This window comes from Eumetopias jubatus, unplaced genomic scaffold (genome assembly GCF_037043125.1).
Source record: "Eumetopias jubatus isolate StellerSeaLion01/CBP00866 unplaced genomic scaffold, mEumJub1_p1.0 scaffold_4, whole genome shotgun sequence".
NCBI classification, from domain to species: domain Eukaryota; kingdom Metazoa; phylum Chordata; class Mammalia; order Carnivora; family Otariidae; genus Eumetopias; species Eumetopias jubatus.
In genome coordinates, this window is record NW_028274810.1 from 70,394,789 (window position 1) to 70,419,135 (window position 24,347).

General features: G+C 49.3%; 1 protein-coding gene across 5 annotated transcripts in view; it reads left to right on the plus strand.

The window, feature by feature from the left end:
* The window catches only part of MKNK1 (MAPK interacting serine/threonine kinase 1), a 33,594-nt gene extending 11,272 nt beyond the window's left edge, over positions 1-22,322 (plus strand). For 4 of the 5 annotated variants that reach the window (XM_088022438.1, XM_028123219.2, XM_028123220.2 and 1 more), the window contains 10 exons: positions 1,011-1,108; positions 4,037-4,116; positions 5,673-5,746; positions 8,348-8,452; positions 11,804-11,859; positions 15,101-15,196; positions 16,887-17,081; positions 17,760-17,924; positions 19,169-19,212; positions 20,506-21,846. In XM_088022438.1, the coding sequence (XP_087878564.1) occupies positions 1,011-1,108; positions 4,037-4,116; positions 5,673-5,746; positions 8,348-8,452; positions 11,804-11,859; positions 15,101-15,196; positions 16,887-17,081; positions 17,760-17,924; positions 19,169-19,212; positions 20,506-20,740 (1,148 nt within the window). In that variant the 3' untranslated portion in view covers positions 20,741-21,846. Of the gene's footprint in view, positions 1-1,010; positions 1,109-4,036; positions 4,117-5,672; positions 5,747-8,347; positions 8,453-11,803; positions 11,860-15,100; positions 15,197-16,886; positions 17,082-17,759; positions 17,925-19,168; positions 19,213-20,505; positions 21,847-22,027 lie in introns of those variants that run through there. The other variant, XM_088022437.1, reaches the window with a different exon arrangement.
* Positions 22,323-24,347: the final 2,025 nt, after the last annotated feature.

Consider the following 24,347-nt stretch of genomic DNA (forward strand, 5'->3'; position numbering starts at 1 on the left):
GAGTGATAAAATCTAATTTCATGCTTTAAAAGTGTTTTGCTCACCCTGTGGGTTTAAATGCTGGGCTGCCTCAAGAGGAAAAAACTGAAGAATGGAGGTCAAGGGATGAGGAGGTCAGCTCAGCAGAGGCCATGATGGAGCTGTGGCTTCCTTTGAAAGGGGCTCAAAGAGTCTGTGCTATTTGTGAGCTTGGGCAGGTCACCTAAATGTTCTTTCACCCCAGGCCTATTACTCTGTTAGAACCGCCCTGAGTCAGCATCCTAAAAACCTCAAGGTGTCTGTTTGCATCCTACTTCTGTCTCCTGTTTCCTGTCGGTGACTTCTGGAAACTTCTCAGAAACCTCCAGTGACTTCTGTGTGTGGTATACAATAAAACAGTGCTTCATTCCCCTTTGTATAGCCAATGCCTAGCACAGCACTGGGCACAGAGCAGGTGCTCAACAAATAAGTAAATGAATGAATGATGTCCACTGAAATCACATTCCTTCTCTGAGGATCCCCTAGTTTCCCTACACAGATTTAACCTTTCCCTCCCCCTGTTTTTGTTTTTAACTGTGTCTTGTCCTTTTATGATAGTACTTACTAGTGCCTGGTTTATTCTGGAGTCACTTGTCTGCATGTCTGTCTTCCCCACTGGACTGTGGGGGAGGTCCCTCCCCTCAAAGGGCGGGGACTATATTTTATTCCTCACTCTGTCCCTATTATGAATTTAATATGTTGTGTGGCACATAGTAGGTACTCAGGAAGCATGGGCCAAATTGAAACTCTTTCACTGACCTCATCTTTAAAATGAGGAATAGGATGCCTTCGATGTGGTCTGGTTGTTGAGAAACTGAGTCCTGCGATGGCTGGGAGAGTTAATGGTCTTCCCTGTCACTGAGTGCTACAGAGTCCCTGTGTGTGCCCGTGCTGTCACACCAGGGAAGTGGAGTGACAGAAGCTCTTCCTTCCATCTGAGCTTGCAAAGGCATGACTCATCTTGTTATTCCTCTCACCCATTTTACCTCTAGATATGTACAAGCTGACCTCTGAATTGCTTGGAGAGGGAGCCTATGCCAAAGTTCAAGGTGCTGTGAGCCTGCAGAATGGCAAAGAGTATGCGGTCAAAGTGAGTGTCTCATCTGGATGCCAGACTTGACTTTACATGCAGTCAGTCCTAGCTGGGCCTAAGCCAGATACATTTCATATTCTGCAGTATGGTAACTCAGTAAAAATGAGGGCTCCAAAGCGGGACTCACTGGATTCAACTCTTTGTTTCTCTACTTACTTGCCATGTAACATTAGGCAAGTTACTTAACACTCTGTCCTTTGGTTTCCGTCTCTGTAAAATGGGTGTAATTATGGAAACTATAGAGTATTGATGTGGGGATAGAATATGTGTAAAGTGCTTAGAACAATGCCTAGCTGCTGCTGCTTATTCTGAAAAATGGAGCAAACTTCAGGGAGTAGACAATCAGATTTGGAATTAGAAGGCCTACCCAAATCTCTGTTTTACCAGACTACTACTTGGGCAAGTCGCTGAACCTCCTTTAGCCTCAGTTCCCACATCTCTAAAATGAGGATAACAACACCCGGCCTTCCTGTCCCAACAGAGTGGTTATGAATGAAAATAAAAATGAACTGGAAGAAGTAGAAACACTACCAATTACACAATGCTATAAAGTAACACATGGTATCATCATAATGAGGACTGAGCACTCAGCTCTGGGGCAGGAGAGGTGGCTCCTTGCTACATGACCTTGTGGTGACTCACCCTACCCCTCGGTGCTTCCATTTGCCAGCTCTACATGGAAGAAGGGATGGATCTGGAGCATTGGTTCTCAAAGTGTGGTTCCTGCATGAGCAGTATCAGCATTGCCTGGGAGCTTGTCAGAAATACAAATTATCTGGCCCTATCCCAGACCTACTAAGTCAGAAACCAGGGGTGGACCCAGCAATATGATTTCAGCCAGGTCTCCAAGTGGTTCTGACATTTGCTGAAGTTCGGGAAGCCCTGATATAGGGCCGTTTTACATTCAGTGTGGATCAGAATCATCTGGAGAGCTAATAGCACAGAGACCCAGTTTTCTTGGTAGAGGATAGAGCCTGGGTCTTTGTATTTTTTACCCCATTACCCAGGTGATTCTTACACCCACAAGAGTTTGGGAACCACTGATCTAGAAACAAGGTCTCATTAAATCCAAGGGGGCAATTCAAATGTATTTCACATCATCCACCTGAGCCCTCAGGTCTAAGCGCTGCCTCATACAGGCAAACCCAGCCAAAGTGCCTCCTGAGAGAAGTGTTTCTTCCTTTGACCAACTGGCCGTAGTCCCAGCTGCGGGTTAATAAAGGGGAACACTTCTGCTAAGCCACATTTCCTTCTGTTGGAGTGTTGCTTCATATGGTAACAAAAGTACTACCTCAATTCCTTTTTGGAAACATCAGTATAAATTACAAGTAATTTTTTAAAAATATGCTTAAGTGTAGTAATAAGCCACAAATATAAGTTGATTTTCAAAGGTTTGGGGACATTTATGCATCCATCCAGACCTTTTTCTTCAAGGTTGGATCATAAAGAGGAAAACCTGGCCCTCTGTGCCCCTGGGCATCTTTGGTGCACTCAACCCTGGCTTGGTAATTCTTTGGTTTGAGCAGTTCGACCCACATCTCATGTCTCTCCTGTCCTTTGGAAGCTCCCTAGAGATGGGCTACTTCTCCCAGCATGGCCCCACAACATTGGGTTTTATTAGGGCTTCCCTATAGGCATCCTAATGATGAATCCTAGAGTCTCAGGGTTGAAATGGAGTTTCAGGATAATCTGGTCCTGAATTTCTTCCATAACTCCTCAAATAATTGTCCATGTTCTGCTCCCTAACCTCTGATAGCAGGAGCCCATTACTTCTGCAGAGAAAATAATACCATTGCTGAATAGCTTGCCTCCTAGAAGATTCTTCCTGACTTTGATCTGAAATGCTAGGTAAATGAGTGAGTTAAATAGCTTCTGTGCCCCAGCACTGCACCTCTCTGACTTCTTAGAATGTGGGCCCACTGTGGTTTACTAACAGATGTGGACTTGTATAGAAAATTGCATCTGATCATGGGTGTTTGTGCTATAACACACGGGAGTGGTTTGAAGTATTCTACACAGCGGTCTGGGAATGAAGGAGCAGGGTGTTACCATCTGTGCTGCCCACGCCATATGTGGGACCGTAAGGCAGAGCCAGCTCTGCAGAAGGCTTTCCCCCAGGCTCTACTCGCAATGATTTGGGGCTCTTGATGAGTCTGTGGAGATGTTCAGAGTTAGCCCATCCCTGCTTAAACCACCTGCTCATCTATTGGCTCACCCATGCCTTCAGTTCCTACTTGCCAAGCATCTTCAGGTATAGGTGGGAGAGACAGTGTCTCTAGGTTCCTTGAGAGAAACTGCATGGGACATAGACAGGGATAGGATAGCAAGGGCTTTGGAGGCAGCTCTGGCCTTGAATGCCAACCCTTTTACCACTTATCAGAGCTGTGGACAAAATGTTTGACCTCTTCCTGTCTTTTGGGATTGCGTTGTAAGAACTGAGACTGTATACCTGAATTACTGCCAAAGGGCACGTTCTCCGCAGAACTGCAGATGTAGAGTCTGAGCTGGGCCTTGGAGCTTTAGTTCCTCTCCACTGCATCCTCCAGTCCCCTTGCTCTTCCTCCAACCCTGGAAGACCCTTCAGTGGAGGTTGTAAATCTCACCCTTAAGACAGGAAGAGATGCCCTTGAGGTAGGACCTGGGTAGAGGTAGCTCTTTATCTTCTTGCTGGCTGCCTCAATGTCCCCATAGGCTTCCACAGTATTTGCTTGGCCAGAGTCAAAATAGGCCCCAGCCAGGCTGAAAGCCTTGGGCTGGTCTCTTGTGTTGCTGGTGGAGTCACGGTGCCTGTGTCACCAAGGCCTACTCCATGCTTGCGCTTGAAACTGGATATGGGCTGAATTGGGCCTTGCATTCTCCCAGAGGGCTCCTGCCGAGAGGTGTTTCAAGGTCAGGTGGGTATGACAGATTTTATTCTTTCCACAGATCATCGAAAAACAAGCAGGGCATAGCCGGAGTAGGGTATTTCGAGAGGTGGAGACCCTCTATCAGTGTCAAGGAAACAAGTGAGTACAGTCTTGGGTTACTTGCTGCTTCTCTTGGGAGGGTGTTTAGCTGTAGAAAAGGTCATTTCTCACCACCTCCTGACCCTAGCATTTAGCTCACATGCCTTGGCCACAACTGCAGAGGATTCCTTCTGTCTTTCCGTGTTTAAGAGAGAGGGGTTAGAGGAGACGTGGCAGGAGCCTTTGCTTCTGTTCAGGCTGAAGTACTGTAAATAACAACCCAGGCAAGCTGGAAGAGAGAGTGATCCGAACAAGGGGCTAGGAGAAGATGGGGTTCCTTCCTTCAAGTGCCCGTGCGATGAGGCTGACCAAGTGTCTCCCGGCACACACTGTGAGGGCTCAGCTTTCATGACTAGATGAGGACAATGAGAGCTAGCGTGAATACCGCCGTGTTCCATACCCAGCATGTTAGTGTGTGTGCGGCCGCCGCTCAGGCTCCAGGCTCCTGCCTAGGACTCTGCAGGCCAGCTGGGCCAAGGTGGTCTCCGGCCCCACCTCAGCCGGCTCACCACCAGCTCCAAATGAGTGCTTCTCCCGCGGTGGCTTTAAATCAGGGTCACCTCTAAGACTGCTTCCCCCTCTCTCTCCCTGCACAGCAGGGTCAGCAGGGAGCCAGCGGCCAGGTATTGATGGCTTTGTCATTAAGCTTGGAGGATGGGGGCTGCTGTTGATTTAACTCCAGGCGCTGCTTCTACAATCTTCTTTCAAATCAGGCCATTTTAGTCATCTTACTTGGACGCCTTCACACTAGTAAAAGCCTGGTGTCTCCCAAAGTGGTCAGCATTTTTTTATGAGGGACAGGCTTTTATTTTCAGCCCTGCAGCTTCTGAGTTCAGCATTAGAGCCTCTACTTGGTTTATTTCGTTCTTTAAAAGAAAAAAAGCCCCCAACACCTCCAATATCCAGGCCGGCGGCTTCCCTCCTGAGTTCTGAGACGACCTTGTTGGCGGCGTGTGGTAATGCTCAGGCCAACAGAGAGTGCTCACCGGGGAAGGCCACAAGTGCTACGGCGGCCGGGAACGCGGCTGTTTCATTAAGCAGCGCTTAGCAGTTAGGGTCTAGCGGTGCCCACGTTAGGCCCCAAGTCTATTTGACAGATGTTTCCATTTTCTCCAGGCAATGTAAATACTGCCCTGTGATTTATGGGCAAGAGGGAGGGCAAGTAATTATTTGCTGCTTGCCTCCAGGACACACACCTACTATTCAGTGTTATTAGCCGCAATTGCTTCCAGTCGGCTGCAGATTTTATTCAGTTTAATGTGACCGGGACTTTTTTATAACTCTACCTAGTGGGTTTTAGGGTTGGGGTTTGACAGCACAGACTTGGTGAAAACACCAGAGACTGAACATTATGGAAAGATAAGGTGACCTGAGTCTTGCTAACACCATTGGCTACTTCTCAAACATGGGTCTTTAATAAGCATTCTGATTTCAGGTTGATTTCTGCCCTGCTACAGGGCATTGTATATTTTTTTCATTGTGTATTTGTAAGTGGGCTTTAATATATAATACCATTTCCCTTTTTTTCCCTTTCCTCCTGTTTTTTCCTATTTAAGGAACATTTTGGAGCTGATTGAGTTCTTTGAAGATGACACAAGGTTTTACTTGGTCTTTGAGAAATTGCAAGGAGGTACTTAACTGTTGAGTATGTGTTTGGACTTCCGATTAAGACCCAGGGTGGTGATCATCCATCATGAATCCCAGAGACTTCTAAAATGAGTCAAGCTAATAAAAAGGATGAAGGACTTAAAACTGCCCTTGATTTGGGAGAAGGGAGGCCAGAGGGAAGGATGATAATTAGCATTTTGCAGAGCCTAGAATGTCACCTGTGTGGGCATTCTATAAATGCCTTCTCATTGTAATAGGACTCATATATAGATACATTTAGTCATCAATTTATCAATCCATTGTTTTGATGTGTTCACTATTTAATAATGGGGTGGAAACTCTTGCATACGTTGTGAAGTCCAGAAAGGCTCACCAGAGTAGAGGAGGGTCCCATGGCTTAGGAAGTAGACCCAGGATAGAGAGGAGGCCTGAGGATCTGTATCCTTCAGATGGAAAGATGCCACTCTTGACTGGCACCGCTACTGCCATCACCCACACACACAATCACTGGAACGTGTGTTCAAGTTGCTTTTCTGACATACAGAATGGGATAGAGCAGCCCTTGCCCTCACCATCACTCACCCAGCCCGAGGACAGATTTGCAGGGTGCAGGTTAGGGAGGATATCTGGAGCTGAGTGGGGGGCCATGTGGAGGGGTTTGGTGGTTAAGGGAGCATGCTCTAGACCCAGCAAAGCTGGATTTAAGTGTAGTTCCATCACTTACTAGTTGTGTGACCTTGGGCAAGTCACATAACCTTTCTAAACAGTGTTCTCATCTGTAAAATAGGGATCATGACAGCACTTACCTCTTTCAGTAGCTCTGAAGATGCAGTGAGATCATTCATGTGACATGCTTGGCACAGTGCCCTATGGGCACTAAGGGTCCAATAAATGTCAGCTATTAATATTATTAAAACAATTGGGTATGCCAAAGGCTATCTTAGAAGTAGGTAGCATATTACTGTCTATCTGCCCTTTTAACAAATTTGGAAGCAAGAGACTCACTACAGTAGAGCAGATATGAGACTAGCCAGGAGCCAGTTATCTGGGAATGTTCCCTAGCATGCTGGGATTCTTTCATTGTTTTATCGGGCAAGTGAAAGATCTTTTATCCCTTCCCTATGCCAAAAACCAGCAATAAGTAAATATGTGCCATTTTTTAAAAAGATTTATTTATTTATTTGAGAGAGAGAGAGCAGAGGGAGAGGAAGAGAGAGAGAATCTCAAGCAGACTCCATGCTGGGCACAGAGCTCCATCTCACAGCCCTGAGATCATGACCTGAGCCAAAATCAAGAGTCGGGTGCTCAACCGGCTGAGCCACCCAGGCGCCCCTGTGCCATTTTTTTTTAATCTTTAATCCCCCTGTGCCATTTTTAAGATGCAGAGATAACCCCTCCAGCCCAGAAATACTGACTTCCAGTCATGAGCACAGAGTGCATGGAACCAGGCCATGTGCTCATGCCTGTGCCATATGTTCATGCCCTTGCCCTGCTCAATACCACCAAGACATTACATTTAAAATGCTGGGAATCATCTGTAAATGTATTGCTTAGAGTGCAGCCCTGCTGAGGCCAGAGCCACTGCAGTAGGTAAGGAGACTGGTTGGCTCAGGGCAGCCCGTGTCCCCAGCAGTCAGACTACACATCCAGTTGAGGGGCAGTTCTATACAGGTTCTAAGGCCAGACTTACTGGGCTTAAGTCCTGATGCCTCCACTTACTGGTGTGTCATCTTGAGCAGGTTGCTTAGCCATTCTTGGCTTCAGGTTCCCCATCTATAAAACGGGGATAACTGTATTTTGTACAATTTGCACAATTGTGGTAAGGCTAAGATAATCTATTTGAAGACTATTACATAGTGCCTGGCACATAGTAACTACTCAATAAATGTTAGCCATTGCCAACAAAAAATAATACTATTAATAATAAATAGGAAAGTCAGAGGGAAAGCACTTTTTCCCCTTTTTTCTAGACTTTCTAGACCTTTACATATCTGTTGAGGGTGTCGTGTTTCCTTTGAAGGCTTGTGCTCTTGTTTGGATCTGAGATCAGATGCAGAGGAAGAAGAGTTCCTGTGGAGAGGCCCCCCAACCTTATGTGGATTCACTTTTAGTTCTTTCCTATTTCAGAAGCCAGATCTGCCTCAATGGCATTAATATTTTTGGTCATGCAAATAGTTGTTTTCTATCCTTTCTGTGCTCATCATGGGCAGGTACAGAAGATGGCAGTCCAGTTCTGTTCAGTCCAGTTTTTTTTTAAGATTTTATTTATTTATTTGACACAGAGAGATAGAGAGAGAGCACAAGCAGGGGGAGCTGCAGGCAGAGGGAGAGGGAGAAGCAGGCTCCCCGCTGAGCAGGGAGCCCAATGCGGGACTCGATTCCAGTATCCTGGGATCACGACCTGAGCCAAAGGCAGATGCTTAACTGACTGAGCCACCCAGGCATCCCCATGTTCAGTCCAGTTTTGTGCTGGTACCTCCTCTGTGCCAGGTACCACACTTGGTGCTGGACATTTAGTGATGAATAAGGCTGTGTCCCTACCCCAAACTTGTGCAGACTTGACCTCTGAGAAGTTATACTTCCTAGAGCCCAAAAAGTCATACTGTGTGTCTCTTCTCCTCAGGCTCCATTCTGGCCCACATCCAGAAGCAGAAGCACTTCAATGAGCGGGAAGCCAGCCGAGTGGTACGGGATGTGGCCACTGCACTTGACTTCCTGCACACCAAAGGTGAACTAAGCCTTTGCCTCGGTGATTGGGTTGGACCGGCCAGCCTTTGGGCACCGAAGGGGAGGGGCAGATCAGGCAGAGAACTAAGCCAGGAGCTGGTGCAGCTCACAGCCCCACCCATGAGGGTAAGGGAGTGAGCCAGGATGGTGCTAGGCTTCGGATTTGGATGGCAGGCAGATGTGGCGCTATTAAGAAGGGTAGAGACACGGGAGAAAGAACGGGGGAAAAAAGAGTAAATTTCATGACGAATAAGATGTATGAGTGGGTGGGTATGGATGATCTCTTTTTCCTGTCCTAGAAGGATGCAAGCCTCATCATAATACTATTCTAGTATAAATATTTGGGTGTTTTCTGGTTTTTGTTTTTGTTTTTTTTAAGATTTTATATATTTATTTGACACAAGATAGCAAGAGAGGGAACACAAGCAGGGGGAATGGGAAAGGGAAAAGCAGGCTTCCCGCCGAGCAGGGAGCCCGATGCGGGGCTCGATCCCAGGACCCTGAGATCATGACCTGAGCTGAAGGCAGTCGCTTAACCAACTGAGCCACCCAGGCGCCCCTTCTAGTTTTTTTTTTTTTTTTTTTTTTTTAACTCAGGACCCTGTGATTAAGATCTGAGCTGAGATCACTTAACCAATTAAGCCACCCAGGCACACCCTTCTAGTCTTTTAAAATATGTCACCTGTATCTCTCTTTTCAAAATCAGCATGATAATATATATCTAGTTTTATATCTTGTTCACAATAAATGGAAAATGCATTTTTCTACTAATGTGGTTAAGTTTTGAGGTATCTGTTGAACATGATGGTAAATTGCAGGTTGCTGTTGTTGAATTACACTTCAGTTTACAGTCCCTTATCTAGGACTGATTGTTTAAGAACTTTTAGAGTGAATTAAATCTTTTTACAAATTGTTTTTGTATTTCCATAAATATGTCTGATGGTTACATTTTTAAAACGTGCCTAACAGCAGTGCCATGAAAAAACGAATTCTAGCGTTACCTTTTTACCAGCTATGTGCTCTCTCAGTAATGATGTCTTCCCGCAGAATTACGGTGAGAAGAGAGGTAATTATTTCATCAACAGTAGTTAAACGCTGTTCTGGTTAGCAAGCGGCACTATTCTCACTCGCTTACGGAGCAGTGTGGGCCTGTGTCTGAATCGTACGTATAACACAGTTGGGGCACAGTGCCCGGCACATAGTAGTTCTGCAAGAGTGTTCCTTCCTCCACCCTGATCCACCGCCAGACAGAAAGCATTTTCATTCCTAATATTAATTCCCTTAAAATAAAGCCATCTGTCTGGTGACGGGAGAGGGTAGATTGAATAGTTGGTAACTTAGCTTCCCCTTTGTGGATATTGGCCGGCCACATAGGTTGTGAGAGCCCCAGACCACTTGTAGGCGCTCTGGGCACACGTCCCACCTTGTGCCAGTAGTGCAGTGCATGCTGGGGGCATGTGTGCAGGGAGTTCAGCCTCACTGGTCCTACCTCATTTCCTCCCGTGGCTGAAGGGAGATCTCCACGCTGACAGTGGCCATGTTGGGCGCCTGACTGGCACGTGGGACACAAGTTCCTAGAAGGGGTGTCTGTACTTCCCCAGCATGATGAATAGCACTAGTTCTGTTTCTGAAAGCCAGGATGCATGTAGGTAACACCTGCTTGACAAAGATTTACAACTGTTCCCCGAGCTGCCTCTGCAGATTGCAAAACTGGGTCACGCTTTTTGCAAGACCCATACCTTAGAGGGGGGCAGAGGCGGTTTTATTTTTTATTTATTTATTTTGTAGAAGAAGGCACTAAAGGGAACAGAGTTGGTGTGGTATTAGGAGTTTTGAAGTGCTTGCTAACATCTAGCCAACCAGCTGCCCGTGTGACTTGAAGTTGGGATGAAAAACAATTTCTAGCTGAACTTGGCTGTTTTCTAAATAACTTCACACTGGGAAGATGGATTGGGCAGGAATGGGTCAGCCTGGAAACAAGTTCCACACTTTTAAATACGGGACATACTGTAGCTTAACCTCTGGGAAATGAAGCCAAGCAGCTCGATGGCCAGCGTGCTCACAGAGGCAGGCCCATTATTCCGACATGGCGCTCAGTTCTCAGGCTGGGGGACGACTGGGCCATTGGCACCTATTTGGAGAGCGAGGCTCCATGTGTGGCTCGTGATCCTTCTGTGGGAGCACTTGCTATAATGGAAAATATCTTTCACTTTTAGCGCAGCAAGCTGTAGCCTGACTCAATTTGTACAGCCTGGACTGAGTTGCTCTGGGTTCTCATTCAATTAGGTGACTGATGAAGTTACTTAGCCTGTTGGAGCTCAGGTTTTCCCTCCCTGGTGAAGTGCCTTGGGTGGGCTGGGCCTCCGCCTCCTAGCAGGAAATCGGAGGGCGGCCTGAGAAGTTGGTCATCAAGGGAGTTTTAGGAAAGCAGATTCCGCTTTTTCCTATGACTCCGTGAATCCTCTGCTACTTTCCAGTACTTCTGAGTACCAGCTGTTTGGCTCTTGCTCAACCTTCCAGCCCTTCTGTCTCTGCATTGTGCATTCTGCAGAAGGAAAGAGAGATGGAGTTTCTGTGTCCACCACGCCCTATGAGTTGGTTCTCTGTCCCTGTCTTTGGTCAGAAGGTGGTTTTTCCCCACGTGCCTTCTTGGCCAGGTCAGCAGCTTTTAACCCCTCATGGAGTAAGCTGCTGTCTGCATCTCCTTCAGGAAGTCTGGTCAAAATGCAGAGTTGGGAGGTGTCTCTTAAGAACGGTACCCTCAAGCTAAAGCAGTCCTTGCTGTGCTTCCGACAGGACTGTCTTGGACCTGCAGAGCAGGTGAGAAGGAGATTGGACAAGCTTTGGAAGATTTGTTAACTAACACTTGGTCCTCTGAACATGCAGGGAGTCCCACCTAGGGAATCATTTTTTTCTATAAGTCGGCCACACAAGAAGAAATGAGGTAGAGCAGCTTCAGCCCCCTGAGATGCTCTTAAACAAGGCAATGATTATTTCTGCATTGCGGTTCCAAGCATGGCCATTTGCAGGGCTCTTTGCTCTGCTTCATATTAGGCTTCTTATTCTTGGTTGTCACTGCAGTGCCGAGAGGTAGGCTAGCTGGGATTCATTTAGCCCCCTTCTTATCCCTGCCCGACTTCTAAAGCTTCGGCTTCAAAAGAACTTGCAGAATCAACTGTGCTTTTGGTTCGTCTCTGGTTACTTCTGCCTCCTGCAGCTCGTTGATTTTTTTAATGTACCATAATTGGAAATTAATCTGCGAACAACAGCATTTGGAAAAAATTAATTGTGTGTGGAATGTTTGATAATTATGTGCATATGTTAACCATTTCTTTGCTCTTTGTCATTTCAGGCATCGCTCATCGCGATCTGAAGCCGGAAAATATACTGTGTGAGTCTCCAGAAAAGGTACTTAGGGCTGACTTGTTGGGGGTCACAGTTTACACTGAAGTGGGGAAGCCACCTCTATTTTCAGTTGGGTTGTTAGCAGTTCTCTCGGCCTCAGGTACCAACCTGCACTGATTACTATGGACACATGAGAATGTTAGACCGAAGGTGTAGTGTTTCTGCATTCTAAATTGGGTTAATCCCTGTCTCTTCTTTGCTGTTTATCAACAGTGTGATTGGCTTACACCTGAGAGTTTGTAAAATTCTGCACGAAATGAATGTTTTCTAGCCCAGTGCACCTGTCTTTAGAGCAGCTGGTGTGAGTCATAAACAACTGAATCTTCTGTGAAGCAAATCTTTGCCTAGAAAGGATGTTTATGCTATGGTATATGCCGGCTAGTGCCCACCACTTGAAGTACTAATTAGGAAGCAAGTTCCTGAAAAGGGTTTCCATTTCCATTTTTATTTCTAAAGGTGCCCTTAAATTAAAAAGCAAACATGTAGATTAGGTGTTGAACAGATGCATCCTATTTGAAACTTTACCTTAACCTACCAGTAAATGGAAGTGTTTGCACTTCCATAAGCATGTAAGAATTTGACAAATTCTCTGTTTGTTTGGAGGGATTGAGGCCCTGATGGTTTTGCTGGCACACATTCATGACTCTCTGTGTATGTATACGGGTGCGTATGTATGAACACACATTGTCGGTCTGAACTAAGGGATAGCCCATAAACAGAAACAGCTGCAAGAGAATGTGGTGAGTGTAAGCTGCTCCTTACAGCTCTTTTGTGGGGAGTAGTAATACATTACCTCAAATAAGATCTTGTGATTTCCTGTCAGTGGCTCTGGCATAAGACTTTATAATTTGTCACCATTATCATTATAATTATAGTTAACATTTCTTGGGTGCTTACATTGTGCCAGGCACTTATACTTATTAAGTATTTGTAAACTCTCACGAGGTAGGTACTATTACTATTCTCATTGTATGGATGATGAAACTGAAGCTCAGATAGATTAAGAAGCCTGCCCAAAGTCACTCAGCTGGTAAGTAGTAGGGTATATAGATTAAAACTAAGGTAGTCAGTCTGACCCCAGAACTCCACAGACACTCTGATCTACTCTCTTGCCTCCGGTTCACAATATGCTTTCATGGCTTTTGTCCTTTCATTTGATCTTAATGGTTCAGGATTACTGCCCCTTTTCTATGGTTGAAAAACTAAAACTAAGAGCAACCCAAGCATCAAAAGACATTATCCAGAAAATGAAAAGATAAGCCGAGAATGGGAGAAAATATTTGCAAAGCATATATATGATAAGGGTTTAATATCCAAAATATAAAGAACTTCTAAAACTCAACATCAAAAAGACAACCCAATTTTAAAAGTGGGCAAAGAACTTGAATAGACATTTCCCCCAAAAAAGTACACAGATGGCCAATAGCGTATGAAAAGATGCTCAACATCCTTGGTCATTAGGGAAATATTGATCAAAACCACCATTAGGGACACCTGAGCGACTCAGTTGGTTAAGCATCTGCCTTCAGCTCAGGTCATGATGCCAGAGTCCTGGGATCAGGCCCCACATGGGGCTCCCTGCTCAGTGGGAGTCTGCTTCTCCTTCTCCCTCTGCTCCTCCTCCTGCTCATGCTCCCTCTCTCTCAAATAAATAAATAAAATCTTAAAAAAAAAAAAATAGACACCACCTCACAGCTGCTAGGATGGTTAGAATTTTAAAAAGAAGAAAAAAACAGAGAAGAGCAAATGCTGATGAGGCTGTGGAGAAATTGGAACCCACGGAATGGTGTGGCCTCAGTGGAAAGCAGCGTGGCAGTTCCTCACCAAGCTAAACAGGATTACCACACCACTCAGCAGTTCCACACCTATGTATATACCCAAAAGAATTGAATACAGAGGTTTGAACTTGAACATCAGTGTTCATTGGAGCATTATTCACAACAGCCAAAGCTGGAAACAACCCAAGTGTCCATCAGTAGGTAAATGGATAAAACAAAATGTGGTCCCTCCATACAATGGAATATTGTTCAGCCCCCCAACAGTAGAAGTTCTGATACACACTACACCATTGGACGAACCTTGAAAGCAGTATGCTAAGTGAAGTAAGCCAGACACAAAAAAGACAGATATTGTGCAATTCCAGCTAATGAAACATCTGAAATAGCCACATTCATACAGACAGAAAGTAGATGAGGTATTTACTGGGGAGAGGGGGGAATAGGGAGTTTCTACCTGATGGTTTCTGTTGGGGATGATGGAAAAGTTTTGGAAACAGATCCTGGAGATGGTTGTACAACAGTGTGGCCATAATTAGTGCCACTGAATTATACATTCAAAAATGGCTCAAGTGGATTATTTTATTTTATATATGTTTTATCACAATAAAAAAAAAGAGGTTAAGTGACAAAGAAGGGTATAAGAGAGGAGGAGGAAGGGAGGGGAGAGGAAAGAAAGGAAGGGAGGAAGGAAAGTTGAGAGACTTTCGGCTTCCCCAGCAGGTCAGTGGCTGAGCTGGGACTCCTACAACCAGCCTGAGAGGCTCACTGTGCTGCTTCCACCACGCAGGCCATTCTGCATGCACTCGAGGTGCCCTCCTGGTCAGCTCCAGAGATGACTCACGCTGTCTGTGGTTTCAGGGGCAACATCCAGTTTGGGTGACCAGCCCTCCCAGTTTGCTCGGGCCTGAGGGGTTTCCCAGGATACACAGCTTTCAGTACTGCAACCAACAAAGTCCCAAGCAAGCAAAGATGAATTGGTCATCCCAAGCCACCTGAGGTGGTACCCTCCACTGAATGGGCTGCAAAGAGTCTTTCAGGAATACATATTTACTTCTCTGATTCTGCAGACTACACCATCATTTGTCATTTGTGGGCAAGAGTTCCTTCTGTAGGTCTGCTACTCGTTTTACTAAGTGCACAGCAGCCTGACACCACATAGCATGCACATTTTCTCTTAGGAAGTGAGGAAAGAGTGTGGGGCAGAAGACACCTTAGGATAAATTCTCAGGTGATTTCTAGAAATCAGGTGATTTCTAACCCAAGACGAATAAACATGACGTGACAGAAAAAGCTGGACTTTGGCATGGCAGCCATAGAGAGAGAAAGAGTGTGTGCAGTAGTTAGAGCCAGCGAGTGAGAGGGGAAGGAGTGAGGGAGGGTGAGTGACTGTGTCATAGTCACATTGGTCTCCTGGTGCCCTTGGTTTTCTTATATTTGTAACCTTTGCTTTTTGCTTTCCTTTTCAGGTGTCTCCGGTGAAAATCTGTGACTTTGACTTGGGCAGTGGGGTGAAGTTAAACAACTCCTGCACCCCCATAACCACACCAGAGCTGACCACTCCAGTATGTATGGCTGGGCACCCTGTACCACCTCCTTCAGGACTCCTGTACCCTTGGAGTACCCCTAACCCAAAGCTGGAGTCCAGAACAGAGAGCTAAGGAAGGAAAACCGAGTGTTTCTGCCTGAGTTGTCATTTGGCCACTTTGTGAGCCACCCCCACCCACCCCGTCAGGGTTTAGTTGCTAATGAAACTGACATGGGAGCTTTTTGTTTGGGGCAGGTCCTCTGCCAATGATGAGACAAATTGTATCTGTGGGAACAGGCTGAGCGCTGACTCCTGACCCAGGTAAAGACAGACACTAGCCCAGGCCAGCCCTTTGCACCTGAGCACACGATAGCTCTGAGTCCCACTCTCCCTGGCAGCGTCTCAGCACGTCCCCCTGTGATGGAGGAGGGGCAATGTGGTCTCTCTGTGGCCAGAACTGAGAGGTCCCAGCTCTCCGCATGTAGGATCACTTGCCTGAGTTATCCTGTTGCTTCCTTCACTTCACATTTCATGCCCAGATGTGCAGCTGGGAGCTGTTCTTCCTTAGACATCTCTTGTACATACCCAATGTACTATAATTATTATGAGTCTTTTGAGATTTGCATGTTTCATAAGTGATTTTTCCTAATAACCTTTTTTAAGACATGCATTTCAATGTGCTTGTGTCTTATTCTAATTGACATTATTAGAAATGTTTCTGTATTAGCTTCTACTACGCTGAGCTACCTTGTTCTCAAAGTCATTAACTCTAATTGCCAATAATACGGAAAATGTCCTTTCTCCACTTCCTATCTTCCCATCTAATTAGTTGTGGGTGTTGGGGGCCAGGGAGGCATCTCTTGGCAAGGCTGCAGTAAGGAAGAGGGGAGCAAAAAGAATTTGTTTTGTTTTTATCAGCATCTTATATGCAAGGATGGAAGGAAAGAATCCCAAATTCTTGTACTGGGATTTGAAACCAAATCCCTGCCCCCTTCTCGTCCTCCGTTTTCCCATCTATAAATGGGAGAAGCAGGGAGATTGGATTTGTTCTAAGAGCTCTCCCAGCTTGGATGGACTCTTAATTCTGAATTCTTATACCTCCTTGGTCTAAGCTGGCAGAGAAGCTTGGCAGGGACTTCACTTTAAGAATTCCTTGTCTTATGGGGGCGCCTGGGTGGCTCAGTGAGTTAAGTGTCCAACTGTTGATCTCAGCTCAGATCTTGATCTCAGGGTCGTGAGTTTAAGCCCTGTGCTGAGCATGGAGCCTACTTACAATTTTAAAAAAAAAAGATGAAGAAAAAGAAAAAAAAAAAGAACTACTCACTTTATGGGACTGGATGTCCACAGACCCCCTCCTGGACCCGTGCCCCTGGTACATTGAAGTACCTGTACATTAAGTGACTGTCTGCAGAGAGCTGAGCAGCTTCTTGACCAGGAGCCTCTGCCTACTGGAGAAGGACCTGGAAAGATGGGAAGGTGACCTGGAACTGGTCATGTGGATCATGGGGAACACTAGGACTCCATATACAAAAGCTCAGTTAGCCCAGCTTTTCCAGGTGCCTTGGTGGTATCAGGTGAGCCCTCTGGCCGGCTTTCCTGGCAACTCCTTGCTCTTCGGCCCCATGCTCCTGCTCAAGTCCCATGACATTCTACTCTTTGCCATCTCCTCTCTGTGACTAAACCTCTCTCTTCTCTGCCATTTCCCCTCCCAACCTTGGCCCCCACAGTGTGGCTCTGCAGAATACATGGCCCCGGAGGTGGTGGAGGTCTTCAGGGATGAGGCCACCTTTTACGACAAGCGCTGTGACCTGTGGAGCCTGGGCGTGGTCCTCTACATCATGCTGAGCGGCTACCCCCCCTTCGTAGGTCACTGTGGGACCGACTGTGGCTGGGACAGGGGAGAGGTCTGCAGGGTGTGCCAGGTAAGTACAGCTCGGGGATCTGCTGCACGGGGCCTGCCAGGGGGTCAGCATGGTTGGGGGATGCCCAACAGGACTGGGCTGGGAGGTGTTCCTGCTCCAGAAGGGGGTCTCTGGTGCCCCTTTCCCCTCTGTCCAAGGGCCAGCGACAGGGTGAGAGAGAGACAGGCTTAGCTGGGAGTTCAGGGGAGAGTTGTTAGAGCAGACCATACCTGAGCTGAGCCTTCAAACATGAGTCTTGCCCAAGAAATAGAAGCAGGAGTGGCAGAACCAGCCAAGACATGGAGGTGAGACAGCTGCATGTGTATGGGGAAGAAGAGTAGAAGTGTAAGCTTGGCAGTGCGGGGAGCTGTAACCTGACAGATTGCCAGGGGCCCATTTGTGGGGGCCCCGTATGAAGGGCCGAGGAATTTGGGCTGTGTTCCCTAGTTGGCATTCCCCAAGTGTCACCCATGCAGCCCTCCAAGTAGCCTAGCCATCTCTGTCCGACAGGGGCATTCTGTGTGGTCTGATGACTTAGCGGGGATGGGGGGCCAGGGAGGGCCCTAGCCTATAGCATCTCCAAGCCATGAGCCGCAGCTTCAGCTAAAGCCAAGGGGACCCAGGGTGACCCAATCAATGGCAGGCACATTCCACTTATTCCCTGGTAGCGTGGTGTCAGGAGGAATCTTCTTTACCTAGAACAAGCTGTTTGAGAGCATCCAAGAAGGCAAGTATGAGTTTCCTGACAAGGACTGGGCACACATCTCCAGCGAGGCCAAAGACCTCATCTCCAAGCTCCTGGTTCGAGATGCAAAGCAGAGACTGAGTGCTGCCCAAGTTCTGCAGCACCCTTGGGTGCAGGGGGTGAGTAACCCGGGGAGGGGCGGCAGTCCACCTCCTGAGGCCTGTAGCGTGGCTGTGAGGAAGCTTTTAGAGTAGCAAGTACTGGACAGCAGCCCAGGTGGCTGACCTCAGCTGGAGCGAGACCTGCTTCAGTCCCTGCCCATGTGGAGTGAAGTGGCCACTGATGTAGCCCCAGAAGGAGCCCCTTACTGGTCATAGACTTGGCTCTAACCTTGGCCCCGGACTAGGCTCCTAACTGACCCTTGCCTCTCAGGAATGAGCAGAGGCCTCTGGGGGATTTGACACACGCATCCTTCCATTGGCAGAGGCACACAGTCTTGGAAGCAGCCTGGTATTGGCATTTGGGGCCTGTGGCACCCTCCCCTTAGACAGACATGTCATGAGCTGAGAACGCCAGAAGCAGGGCCTTGCTTCCCTGCTTGCAGTGAGGATGCATTCGGGGCACAAAGGTTCTCCTCGTGGTCCTGGGGTGCAGCTTGCCTAAAAGGCAAATGGTGTTTTCCCCAAAGGATCCAGGTCTTTACCAGAAAACATTTTTAACCATCCTCCTCAGTTAGGCATGTTACCTGACTTCTGCCCCTCCAAGGGGTCTGCCAGACCTCCTGTGATTTACTGTGTCATTGGTCTGCCAGGCCCTAGCCAGCCTCAGTGGCCCTTCCAGTGGAAGGAAACAAACATTGCCAGCCCCATGTTACAGGGGGGACCCAATCTAAGAATCTCTGAGTGGCTGATTCCTAGCCACGCAAGAGTTGCTAACTTTACTGAGCACCTACCCCATGCCAGACTCTGGTGATACTGGGATGAGTAGGACCCAATCCCTGTCTTCTTACTTTAGTGGAGAGGGGGAGACAAGGGAATAAATTATGGGATCGTGTAACAAACGCTTATCAAAAGTGCTAGGGGTACAAAAGGATGAGGGTCCACCTCTGCTTGGACAGGGGTAGGGAGGTGGCAGGGGTGGGAGAATGAATGCTTCTCAGGGGAAGTGACCCTCGAGCTGGGTCTTGGAGGATAAAGAAGACTTTGCCAGGCAAAGGGAGTGAATCTCCATGCAGAATCAGCTGGGTTCAAGCTGTCCTTTCTTGCTCTCTCCTTGGAAGGTCTGACCCTACAGGCAAGCTCGGCCAAGTGTCTGTGCTGGGCCAGGAGTCTCTAGTAGCTTACCCACTCTGCACTGGTGTGGGTCGGGCAGCTCTTGAAGGAGGGAGCAGTGCTTACCCCCACGTCTATCCTTCCCATTCTAGCAAGCTCCAGAAAGGGGACTCCCCACGCCGCAAGTCCTCCAGAGGTAAATGCTCCAACCACACCTGATGCCCTTCTTTCTTTGGCTTTGACTTTCCCTCAAACTCTCAGCCACGTTGGGGTGGAGGTGGGGTAGGGAGCCTAGGTGTCATCCTCATGAAGGGGCTCCCTGGCCTGCCTTCTCCGCAGGGCTCCTCCCATCTTTCCCCTCTTTTCTGCTGCCACCTGACGGCCTCCCCTGCCCTCCAGCTCCTTCAAGGCCCCTCAGGTGCTGTTTGCAGGAGAAAAAACTGTTACCATGTCTGCTTGCATCTAACTAGAAATCACCATTTATAGCCCAAAGACCTTATCTGTAGGTTATTCACCCCAAGGTTCCCTCCTGCAGCTGCGGGTTGGTGACAGTAGCAGGAGGGGGCACTGTGAGGCAGTAGGACCAGTTGTCCTGTCACCACTAGACACAGTAATAGTAATGGCCGCGCTATAGTAAATGCATACCACGTGCAGGATATGGTGCTAAGGGCTTTACAGAGATTCTATTCATAATCTTTATGATAAATTTAAAAGAGAGGTGTTCCTATTACCCCATTTTATGGATGAGAAAACCAAGAATAGAGATTGAGGTAACTCACTCAGGGCCACACAGGTGCTTTGGGTAGTTGGACTTTGAACCTGGATCTGTTTGACTCCAGTGCCTTTTAACACTAACCGTGTTCCTAGTGAGCACTGCCCTATTCCCAAAGGGCCAGGGCTACCACACTGTGGGAACCCCTCCAGGGAGCCACCTCATGACCAGGTGCTGGGAGTTACACGGGGAAGTCTTACATCACCGTAATTGCCATTGGAGTGAGCCAGCCTGATTCTCCAGAGCTGCGTCCAGGTGCCTTGAGGTTCCAAACCTCTGGTCCACCTTAGAAGATGTATCGGGCAAACCCACAGTGCCTGCTATATGCTAGCCCTGGGCTGGGCCCCGGGGATACAGACACAAAGGCACAGCCCCTGCTCTTGGAGCGCCCCACCCTGACAGGGGAGGGGGATACATGGGTGCGCGCTTCATGTGCCAGGCCCTTCCTCAGGGAGAGCTGGGTGTAGAGCATGGGAGCACAGAGGAGGGTGCTCTGAAGAGAAGGGGACATTTGTCCCAACTCCTAAGTCCAAGGACTGTAGTTGAGGCTCAAAGCCATTCCAGCCTCAGTGAAATCAGATTGCAAACCTGGGCAAGAACGACTTTTGGGGAAGGGGGGAGAGGAGCTGCCCAGAAAAAGCCTCCAGGGGTGTGGGAGTGGGCTGGCCAGGGCGCTGAGCCCCGCTTCCCTCTGCTCTGTGCTGCCCGCCCCTGTAGAAATAGCAGCACGATGGACCTGACACTCTTTGCGGCTGAGGCCATCGCCCTTAACCGCCAGCTTTCTCAGCGCGAGGAAGACGAGCTGGCAGAGGAGTCCGAGTCGATGGTCGAGGGCCTCTGCTCTGTGAGGCTTTCCCCTCCCTGCAAGTCACGCCTGGCCCGCCGGAGGGCCCTGGCCCAGGCAGGCCGCAGCGGCGACCCGGAACCGTGCCCAACTCCCGCTGCACTCTGACCCGCTGCACTCTGACCCGCTCCGGCCACGGCTTCCCGGACCTCGGCCCGCCTGGGCGCGGCAAAAGTCTGCAGAGCACGCAGAGGCAGCTGCTCCGTGGCCCCCGTCCCGGCCAAGGCCCTGAGGTTCCCACCCAACCCCCCATCTCCCCGGAGTCCTCAAGGAAAAAGCTCCATCCGAAGGAGTTGTCTTTGAAAAGGAAAGCAATCACTTGTCACTTTGCATAATCGCCTGCGGCAGGGACATCTCTGCTGGGCTCCCGCCCACCTGCTCACCCGCCTGCAGATCCAGGATCTGCCTGCTCTCCTGGGCGGGCGGGCGGCAGCGGGTTGGGGCTGCAGCCTTCTGGGAGCCAGGCTTGAGAAGCGGCAGTAGACAGAGGCTCTTTCCTCTCCCTACACTGTCACCGCCCCCCCCCCCGCCCCCGCTGGTCCTTCCTTTGTCCTCCGGATGTCCTCCCCTCGGCTGAGCGAAGCCATCCCCTCAATTCAGGAAAGGGCAGGGAGCCTTCCGCGTTCAGGAGGCCAGATCAGTCTTCCAGTCTGTGGTGCGGGAGAAGCACATAATCTTTCTTTGCCGGGACCAAAACGTGTCCCTCATTTATCATCCTCTTCCTTGTTTGAGATTGCTGCTGAAGTCCGTATTATTTCGTTTAAAAAAATATTTGTTTTTTTAACCATGCACTTCCAGCAAAGATGGGACTTTAAACTCCCACTGCAAGCCGGTGGATTTTCCAGAACATGTCATGGCGTGCTCGTCCTTGAATGTCCATGCATGTGGAAGGTTTTATTCAGCTATTTCCTATCATTCTAACTGGTTTTAAGCTGTTAAGATGAAGAGTGACTTAAGAGGCTGTGTCTGCTGGAGGGCAGCACTAGTCCAGGGCAGTTAGAAGGGGCTCCGTGCCCGATGTAGCACCAGATCGCAGGCAGCCCTGGTCCGAGCCATGTGCCGCCTGCTGCCAGAGAGCCTGAGGGTGCATCTGGTCCCCCGAGAAGCCGAGCTGCCCAGCTGCCTAAAGAAAATGGATCTGTACAAGTCAGACACACAACACGACAGTGCTATTATACAATGTGCTTGTTTTAATAAAACTGTTTTAAATTCTAGCTGTGGCCTTTCTGGTGGTCCTTTCCTCCCCTGTGAACCTGAGAGGGAGACAGGCCTTCTGGAGCGGGGCCGAGTCCAACCCAGTGGGGAGAAGGTGTCCCTAACTGGGACCTCTAAATCTAGCCCCTCACTGGATCCACAAAACAAGGTGAAGGAGAGATCATTGCTTTTCTTTTTTAGGTGAGGAAATGAAGTTCCTCGACATTGGTCAGTCTCCTGTGCCAGGACCCAGAGAGGAGTGAGAAACAGCCTCTGTCCTGTAGGGTCTCCCTATCAGGTGGAAGACGAGGCATCAGCAACCATCACACAAACCAGCTTCAAAAAATGCCTTAATAGGTGTGCCCTGTGCACAGGCCAGCCACGCGCCCAAGCAGGAATGAAGGTCCCCTCAGTCTGGAGCAGCACTAAGCCTTTCTTGAGGATCTGTTGTGTGCCCAGGACTTGTCAGAGTTCGAACAAAGAAAAATGGGCCTCACGTCCGCAGCTCTCGTGTTCTCCATGCAAAGGGCTTTGTGTGCTTTGTCCTGTGTCACCCTCAGAACCACACTGGAGAGGGCTGGGGTGGGAAGGGGCTTTAGAAGTTCCCAAGCTGGAGCGGGAGGGAGGTCTGAAGGCCAGGGCAGCAGACAAGGTGCTGCCGGCAGCTTCTCTCCCTGGGGACAGGGGAGATGGGGTCAGTGGCTCCTAACTCTAGGGGCTGTCCGGCAGCATCAGTGCCTCCGTCTTGACGCTGACATCCTTTCTGTTGACAGTCTTCCCTTTGCAGCAACTTCTCGCTGGAGGCAGATGGGCTGGAAAAACAGGCCTGCAGAATCTAAGCCTTCTGGCCCAAAGTCTCCCCAGTCCCTGGGGACTCGGAACCAGGGTATGAGTTTTGTCTCGACTCCAGCCCCACCCCATCAGTCCTTCGGGTTGGCCAACTGAGAGGTGATTTCCAGGGGCTTCCTGGGCTCGTTCTGGATAGAGTTCTAGCCAGCTCTCAGGCCTCTGTGCCTTTGCTCAGGCGCTGCCCTCTACCAGCCCGCCTCCCCGCCCTGGTCCACCTGGCGAGGCTGCTATCATCCTCGGCTCCGCTTCAATGCTACCGCGCCTCCTTCGGTTTTGTTAGCGTTGTCATGCACTAAGCAACAGCCACTGGCAGAGAAATGTCCAGGCATTATCTCCTTTAATTTTCAGAGCCGTCATGTGAGGTGAGTGAGGTACCATTATGTCACCCCACTTAGAATTGAGCAGAGAAAAGAGAGAAAGACCTTGAGGTACAGGTAGGAAGACAGAACCGGGATTCGTCCCGGAGAGACGTGGGATGCAGAGCCATGCTGCCCGGCTTCCGATCCCAGCTCTGCCACTTAACTAGCTTTGAGCCCTGGGCAAGTGACTCAGTCTCTGAGGGCGGCAGTTCCTTCAACCAAAAATTGGGGCTGCTAGGGCTTACCTCATGGTCCTGTTGTGAAATGAGGGATTAAATGTAGAGTGGTTGGAGCAGTTCCAGGCGTGCACAGCCAGTGTGTGGTCCAGGGTTGGCTGTGGTGGTTGTGGTCCTTCTTACTGCCGTCTCCTCAGCACAGGGCACAATCCCTTTACTCGGAGCCAGTGACGGAGACCAGTTTCCCCCACTTTCCTTGGCGTGTGTGGGTGGAGATGGATCTGCGCTTTCCAGATGGGCCTGGCCTCTGGCCCTTTGTGGGGTTCTCCTGCCGACAGGGTGCTCTGCCCCTCTGGGCTGGGGTCCCTGTCCCCAAGGCCCCTTGGCTGTAGTGCCAGGGCAGAGTCTGCGTTTGGGGATCAGGGGGCCTGGGTTCTAGTCCTGCCACTCTTCACTGGGTGACCTTGGGAAGTCCCCTGCCCTTTTTGAGGCCTGGGCCATGTGCCTGGCTCTACTAGGCAGGGGTAGGTATGGCAGACACACTGAGGGAGGCTCTGGGGCCTGGAACTGTGGCGGCCAGTCCCCTGGCTCTAGGGCTCAGGTGTGGACCGGGCCTTAGGAGAAAGCTGGTCCCGGCCAGCCGGCATGTTCCAGACCTCAGGCCTCCTGCCTCTAACCCAGTTAGCAGGACTCCTATCTAACCCCTGTCTGGGGGCCTGGGCACAGAGGCCAAGCCTTTCTCCCTCCAGATGTCCACCCGCCTGAGCCCTTGGGGGCCGCTTCTCCCTGCCGGCCGAATGCCTCTCACCAGACCCCGCTCCTGAACAGCAGTGCCCTGGTCCCGTGCCAGCTCCCTGGAGCCAGGAGCCGGGTCCCCCCTCAGCTGGCACTCTTGTTGCCATGGTAGCAGTTGCCTTGGAAGCCACTTCCCCGAGTTCAGCTTCTGAACAGCCTGGGAAAGCGGCCCGTCCCCCAGGGGACCAGGGCATTAATCACGCTCTTTTCCAGGGTCCTCACCCCTCAAGGAAAATAAACGGAACTAAACCACACTGAGGCCTTTTCACCCCCTCCTCCTCCCCAGGCCGTGCCAGCCTTGGACTCGGCACCTCTGGGGAGGAAAGAGCATAGGCGTGCGCT